At 44.1% G+C, this 7,850-nt stretch overlaps 1 protein-coding gene across 2 annotated transcripts; it reads left to right on the top strand.

Annotated features, from left to right (window-relative positions):
* Positions 1–609: 609 nt before the first annotated feature.
* Positions 610–7,785, top strand: LOC121533673 (zinc finger CCHC domain-containing protein 7). Of its 2 annotated transcripts, none has more exons than XM_041839820.2 (9): positions 610–805; positions 4,513–4,947; positions 5,763–5,824; positions 5,967–6,062; positions 6,130–6,300; positions 6,463–6,498; positions 6,587–6,691; positions 6,860–6,977; positions 7,061–7,785. In XM_041839820.2, exons 2-9 carry the CDS (start codon positions 4,545–4,547, stop codon positions 7,561–7,563), a joined length of 1,494 nt encoding a protein of 497 aa, XP_041695754.1. In that variant the 5' UTR covers positions 610–805; positions 4,513–4,544; the 3' UTR covers positions 7,564–7,785. The 2 variants fall into 2 exon arrangements, with proteins under 2 accessions (XP_041695754.1, XP_041695744.2); XM_041839810.2 differs by lacking the exon at positions 610–805 and adding an exon at positions 1,232–1,266.
* The last annotated feature ends 65 nt before the right edge of the window (positions 7,786–7,850 follow it).

Here is a 7,850-nt window from a genome sequence, read left to right as displayed (position 1 = left end):
CATCAGGCATGATAGGGTGGCAGTGTGAAGAAGTAGCGTAAGTGTCTAACATGTGAAGTACAGAATTATGCATTTTTGGTGGCATGGAGTTTTGGCCTGCCTGGTGACATCACCAGGCGCTAAATTGGTTAATAGACCAATAAGAGAGTTCCAAACCTCTCTGACAATAATAGCTAGTTTTCAGTTTCCCTCTCCCCATGGGCCCCAGACAGTCCTAGCAAACTTCTTGCTAGAGAAGCTATTTTTGACCATTTTAATTTAAAACAATCACAGTAAGGTACTTAATTGTTACCCATCAATTATTTGATATTGAGATCAAAACAGCTGCATTGGACCTTTAAGAATTGTTTTGTGTACTGTATGAATAAATGGAATATAAAGACAAAGTTAGGCCTATATGTGTTTTTTATCATGGGCCCAGAAATATAATTTAGAATTTATAAAAGGCATCACATCGTCCTTTGAAAAGCTGACGTTTTTGGCAAGGACAGGTCGCCTGCGGTTCAGGTGCAACTGCTCCTGCCGGGCCACCTGACAGCTTCAAACCCCTCGACAGCAATTGGACGTTTTTGTTGTCCAACCAATTGTACGGCTCGTAAGGGCAGAAAACCCCGGGAACATTATTACTCCAAGTCTGTCCAACACTGAAACTGTTGGCAAACAAATTTCCCACTAAGCTAAAAGTGGTAGCAAGCTAGATTATCAAGTTAGACAGCTAACATTTTTTAAATACACTATTTCATAACTCTTCCTTTTGAAATTTTAGTGGACTTTTAATAAGCCATCGCTAACGATGTCTCACGCGGTAAGTTAGCAGTATGCTACACGAGGACATTGTCAGCACAAATTAAACAGTAAATTAGCTAGATGACGTTAGTTGGAATAATGTCAGCAGCTAAATTCGCGAATGGAAACGTGTTAGCTATAATTTACTATCGAAGTTGAGGGTTGAATTGTAGTCGCGAGATTCAAGTTTAGTTAGCATTGGGCGCGTTGGAGCAGATCACTTTTGTGAAGTCGCCTTTCAAAGGTTGCATTAATGTGGTTAAAAAAAATTCGCCTACTGCTTGAACTTTACAAAAATCATGTGAACAAAGGTCATGACGTTTTGACAGCAAGTTTCTGCAGTTGCTCTTTACCAACTTCATCCTGCAGCCATCGCCTTGCTCAGTTGGTAGAGCATGGCGCTTGCAACGCCAGGGTTGTGGGTTCGTTTCCCATGGGGGGCCAGTATGAAGAAAAAAAAAATGTATGAACTCACTAACTGTAAGTGCTAAATGACTAAAATGTCAATGTAAATAGAGCTCGCCAGTTTGTAGTCCTACAACCCGGAAATGAGTTACCTCAGGTTCGTTTAGCCATCCATATGGGGAAAGAAAAGGGATTAAGATTATGAAGCCTTTATGTGCTTTTTGAAATTAGATTAATGATGAAATTCACAAAAAGTGATGTTAGCTGATAAAGGATATAAGATCTCCTAAGCCTGTGTTTACCACAGACCTTATTTTCAGCGTTTATTCAAAAATGCCATTCATTTCCCCATAGGCTTTGTACAACGAACCATGGCAGAGTTGGTGCCTACAAAAAGACGCCATTACTACTTCTCTTTATTGTGGGAGGATCTATTGTCAACCAATCATTAGGGTTTTTGTTTGACCCACTAGAACGTGACCAGACATGACTGAAACAGGAACCAACATTGCCACTGATTCAGGCATACAGTGGCGTAATACAAATGAATGTGATATTTGACACTGTCACTGATTTCATTTTGTGAGTGTGTGATATCGGGGTTGGAACCATGTTTATTTCGACATTATAAAGAAAAACTTTTATAAACAATGGCAACACTGCCATGTTGATCTGAGCCTTGCTGTCAGAAAACCACATTGTCAGACTTTCGGCTGTTACAGATACATCTCCCCTGATTTAGTCCCGTGTAGCTCAGTTGGTAGAGCATGGCGCTTGCAACGCCAGGGTTGTGGGTTCGATTCCCACGGGGGCCAGTATGAAAATATGAAAATGTATGGATAAGAGCGTCTGCTAAATTACTAAAATGTAAATGTAAATTTAACTCCCAGTCAGTTGCTTCACCTTACCACTCAAATGCGCCCTATGCCATTTCCATAGAGGGCAGGTGCACTAGTATCTGTGTGTTAGAGATGAGTATGACTGTCTCCGCTCTAACGCCCAGAAAGCTCAGTTTCAAACTCCCATTAGACGGCTCTGCAAGCATTACAGTGGGGGGAAAAAGTTTTTAGTCAGCCACCAATTGTGCAAGTTCTCCCACTTAAAAATATGAGAGAGGCCTGTAATTTTCATCATAGGTACACGTCAACTATGACAGACCAATGGAGAGAGAAAAATCCAGAAAATCACATTGTAGGATTTTTAATGAATTTATTTGCTAATTATGGTGGAAAATAAGTATTTGGTCACCTACAAACAAGCAAGATTTCTGGCTCTCACAGACCTGTAACTTCTTCTTTAAGAGGCTCCTCTGTCCTCCACTCGTTACCTGTATTAATGGCACCTGTTTGAACTTGTTATCAGTATAAAAGACACCTGTCCACAACCTCAAACAGTCACACTCCAAACTCCACTATGGCCAAGACCAAAGAGCTGTCAAAGGACACCAGAAACAAAATTGTAGACCTGCACCAGGCTGGGAAGACTGAATCTGCAAGAGGTAAGCAGCTTGGTTTGAAGAAATCAACTGTGGGAGCAATTATTAGGAAATGGAAGACATACAAGACCACTGATAATCTCCCTCGATCTGGGGCTCCACGCAAGATCTCACCCCGTGGGGTCAAAATGATCACAAGAACGGTGAGCAAAAATCCCAGAACCACACGGGGGACCTAGTGAATGACCTGCAGAGAGCTGGGACCAAAGTAACAAAGCCTACCATCAGTAACACACTACGCCGCCAGGGACTCAAATCCTACAGTGCCAGACGTGTCCCCCTGCTTAAGCCAGTACATGTCCAGGCCCGTCTGAAGTTTGCTAGAGTGCATTTGGATGATCCAGAAGAGGATTTGGAGAATGTCATATGGTCAGATGAAACTAAAATATAACTTTTTGGTAAAAACTCAACTCGTCGTGTTTGGAGGACAAAGACTGCTGAGTTGCATCCAAAGAACACCATACCTACTGTGAAGCATGGGGGTGGAAACATCATGCTTTGGGGCTGTTTTTCTGCAAAGGGACCAGGACGACTGATCCGTGTAAAGGAAAGAATGAATGGGGCCATGTATCGTGAGATTTTGAGTGAAAACCTCCTTCCATCAGCAAGGGCATTGAAGATGAAACGTGGCTGGGTCTTTCAGCATGACAATGATCCCAAACACACCGCCCGGGCAACGAAGGAGTGGCTTCGTAAGAAGCATTTCAAGGTCCTGGAGTGGCCTAGCCAGTCTCCAGATCTCAACCCCATAGAAAATCTTTGGAGGGAGTTGAAAGTCTGTGTTGCCCAGCGACAGCCCCAAAACATCACTGCTCTAGAGGAGATCTGCATGGAGGAATGGGCCAAAATACCAGCAACAGTGTGTGAAAACCTTGTGAAGACTTACAGAAAACGTTTGACCTGTGTCATTGCCAACAAAGGGTATATAACAAAGTATTGAGAAACTTTTGTTATTGACCAAATACTTATTTTCCACCATAATTTGCAAATAAATTCATTAAAAATCCTACAATGTGATTTTCTGGATTTTTTTTTCTCATTTTGTCTGTCATAGTTGACGTGTACCTATGATGAAAATTACAGGCCTCATCTTTTTAAGTGGGAGAACTTGCACAATTGGTGGCTGACTAAATACTTTTTCCCTCACTGTATAATGTCAAAATACATTAGTTACTCACCGAATATGGAGTTTCACTGAGCAACTATCTTCATTTACACACGTTACGGCCAGTATGTACTTCCAAAAAGGGTCTAAATAAAATGTACAAACTACCCCATAAAATGCCTGTTCGTCACCTCCTAATTACTGCCACACACAGGTCGGAAGTCTATAACAGCTCAATACATTGGAGGTGCCGGAGAGGCATTTTTTTGGTTTCTTGTAAATGTTTGCTTAGATATTTTTTGGAAGTACATACTGGCCATCATGGGAGTAATTGAAGATAGTTGCTCAGCGAAACTCAGTATTTGGTGCGTAACCAATGTATTTTGACATTATAACGCTTGCAGAGCTGTCTAATGGGAGTTTGAATTGGAGCTTCCTGGGCATTAGAGAGGAGAGATGTCATAAAAAAAAAAGTCCATCTGTAACACAGAGATACTGAGGCAGGGTGATATGACACAGATAATGTTGTGTTTTTCGGCCAGCAGGACAAATTGTAGCATGTCTGCTGGTGATGGAAGTCAACTGACTGGCGAAACACAAAGCTATAATATTTATACAGGTGTAGTTTAGTTAGCTATGTTAATAGTACTGAGGTTGGTATAAAGAACCATACTAATTGGCCACATTTTGTCGACTGTGGGTGGTGGTGTGTTTTTAACAGGGAGATCTGTCACACCTTGCCATCAGAGTGTGATGATGATGAACCACCAGAATGATGAGGAAGAGGGTGGTAATAAAGACAACAGATTCTACATCGAGGCCTCCAGCAGCTCAGAAGGTGAACTGGGGTTTAGTCAATACAAACAGTCCAGCTCACAGAGAGCTCCCCAGGCCACTGGAGGGAACTCTCCCCTAGTTCTGGCCTTCCCTCTCTCGTCTGGCCGGGCTCTACAGGATGTGTCCCCACTGGACAGCAGCCCAAGCCCAACCTCCAGGCGAGGCCTCGACTCAGAGCGGGACCAGGACCTGCAGTATTATGACGAACCTCTAGAGGAGTGGATGATCCTGGGAGGAGAGGAGCAGGAGGGAGACGGGGACATTCAGCTCAACCTGGGGTACTGGAGCAGCAGCTCAGAGTCACATTCTGGAACAGAAGGTGAGGACCAGACAGTTCAACACTTGACAGAGTTCTGCAGACAAGAGGGTTCTGCAGATGAGAGTTCCGCAGACAAGAGAGTTCCACAGACAGAGAAAAGTTCAGCAGATGGACAATTCCACAGACAAAAGGAGTTCCTCAGACAGTGTTCTGCAGATGGAGTTCTATGGATGTTATAGTGATTTATACCATGGTGTTGTTGAATACTAGTTTCTGATTGGCTTGAAGGGCATTCTAGAGCGTGCATTATTTCCCTGTAATGCCACGGTATAATTCAATGGCTAGTTCATTCTTACATGTTCTATGTTTGAGCTGCTTTTGAAAGCAAAAGTTGAATTTAAAACATTATTGTCATTGTTGAATTCGATTTTCATAATAGCAAGCTAGGACTGATGGTTTGGTTAGCTAAACTAGCAAATCTGTTTGTTTACCAAGGCAGCTACTGTAGCTATCTAGGAAACTTGCTAGCTACTTCAGTGGTTGTTGAACACGTTTCTACCTGCAAATGAAGACATTTCTAGCAGCAAATGTGTTAAATTATAGTCATGGTTTAAAAGAGATAATCAACTCGGGGCTCTATGCGTTCTCTGGAAAATAATGCAACTCAGTGGAAGGTCAGTTCCACTCCAATAGCGCGTCGTTATTTTCCATAGAACGCATAGCCTCTTGTTGATTATCCTTTACGTATTTGAATGTGTCCCTCAGAGATACATATTTGTTACACAGAGTAGCAGTGTATGGCATGTTAATGACTTGTTTGGACACAATGGTTTTCATGTGTTATAAAGGCGCTATGCTTGTTGTCTCTCTCACAGATGAAGAACTGAATGCAAAATATGCTCTCAAACACAACTGGGCCATAATAGAGAAGGACAAGGTACTATTATCATTAGTTATCATCACTATTCTGGAGTTTGGGCCAGTTTCAGTCTGCGTGAAGCCCTCAGGGCTCAGATAATTGGCTTGTTCAAATGATTCTTTATCCTGTTTCTGCCCTGTTCCGGTCCTGTGTCAACCAGCCACGCCCATATCGCTACTTCACCTCTGACCGGAGCCTCACCTGCCACAACTGCAATAAGACTGGACACCTGGCCAAGAGCTGTACCACTCCTAAGGTAAAACACATACACACACACACACACATACTCCAACACTGCTCACGTTGTGTTTCGCTGTAAACAGAGGCGACCCACCTGTGTGTTGTGTGGGCTCCAAGGCCATGTCCAGAGGGCCTGTCCAGGCCGGCACTGCCACAGCTGTGGGCTCCCCTCACACGGGCACCAGCCCTGCCCTGAACCCCCTTTCTGGAACCAGCACTGCCTCCGCTGTGGGATGACTGGCCACCTAACAGACGTAAGTGTGTGTGTTTACCACAAGCCTTTATGTGCGTTTATGTGTGTGTTTTTGTGTGTGTGTTTGCAGGTAGCCTTGAGCATGTGTAGTATGTGTTCATGTGTGTGTCTTTGTGTTGAGTTCAGTGCAACATGTCCTTAATGTGTTCTGTGTCCTTCCCAGGCCTGTCCGGATACATGGAGACAATTCCACTTCACAGTGAGTGACCATGGAAAGGAGGGGAGGAAGGAAGGGTGAATTATTAAAATATTGGAACATGTCCCCTGACTGTTTTGTCTTGTTTTAGACTCAGGAGGAGGTTCCCCTCAGGCCACACAGTGACCACACCCACAAACACCACAGACACACCGCCCACTGCTACAACTGCTCCAGGAGAGGACACCATGGCCATGTGAGACCAACTGCATCCGGTGGCTGTCTTTCTCTGTGGTTCTTTCTTTCTCTTATTCCTTTCTCTGTCTTTTAAAAAATATCTTATTGTCCCTCTATCTCCCTTTTCCTCTGTATTTTTTGCTCACCCTTCCCCCCTTCTCTCTCTCCCTGCCGCTCTCTCTCTCAGGAGTGTACTCAGAGGAGGATGGTCAGTGGGACGTTTGCCTCGCTCCCCTATGTCTGTCACTACGACAACAAGCAGGACATCATCAAACTGAATACCAGGATACACAGAAAAGCCAGAGGTGATGCACTACACACACACACACAAATGTGTCACAGCATGTATTGTATATGTTGTAGAACTTGTTTTGTATGGTGTCTCCAGAGCTACAGGAGGAGGGCTTCATGCCTCCGTTAGAGGGCCAGAGGTCCTCCATGACACCAGGGGGCAGTAGTGAAGAGGAGCGGCCATCCCCAGCTCCAGGGAGGAGGAGAAGCCTGGAGGGCAGGAGGAAGACGTGGCCGGAGAGACGCAGGGAGAGACGGGAGGTGAAGAAGCTGAGGAGAGAGGCCCAAGCCAGGAGAGCGGTTGGGACGACCAAATGGGGCTCAGACGAGGTTGTTTACTCCAGGGACCCCTTTAAGAACACCCACAGAGAACCCATACCTCCCCTTCAGAAGAAGAGACGCCGTGAGGAGAGGAGGGAGAGCAGGAGTGAGGAGAGGAGTAGGAAGGGCAGAAGTAAAGAGAGGAGTAGGAAGAACAGAGAAGCAGAGAGGTGGAAGAAGAGAGGAGGGCTGAAGCATGGGTACCTGTACCCCTGTGATGACTTGGGACCCATGGATGATTACCTCCTCTCCCCAAAAAACAGGGTGCGGATTTCATAAGAATACAGAGATAATGTGTTTGTATTGTATTCCATTATGTTTGAATGGCTGATGAGTGTCTTGAGAATTTTAGTCACAAAAATGTGGGTTTTATTATTTTGTGGTAGAAATGGCAGGGATGTGACATTGCAGGACACTGTTGGAGTATAGGAAAGGTTAGAAAAATACTTGGGTTTTTTAACTTATTCATTGAATGATTGACAAATAAAGCATTAGGCTATGGCAATGTCTTTATTTTCTTTATACCAGACCACCTTTGTTCACAATACCAAATACTGAAACAAGAC

Source organism: Coregonus clupeaformis, chromosome 2 (assembly GCF_020615455.1).
Source record: "Coregonus clupeaformis isolate EN_2021a chromosome 2, ASM2061545v1, whole genome shotgun sequence".
NCBI lineage: Eukaryota > Metazoa > Chordata > Actinopteri > Salmoniformes > Salmonidae > Coregonus > Coregonus clupeaformis.
Note: the sequence above shows the minus strand (reverse complement) of the source record. Positions and strands in the feature narration are given on the sequence as shown.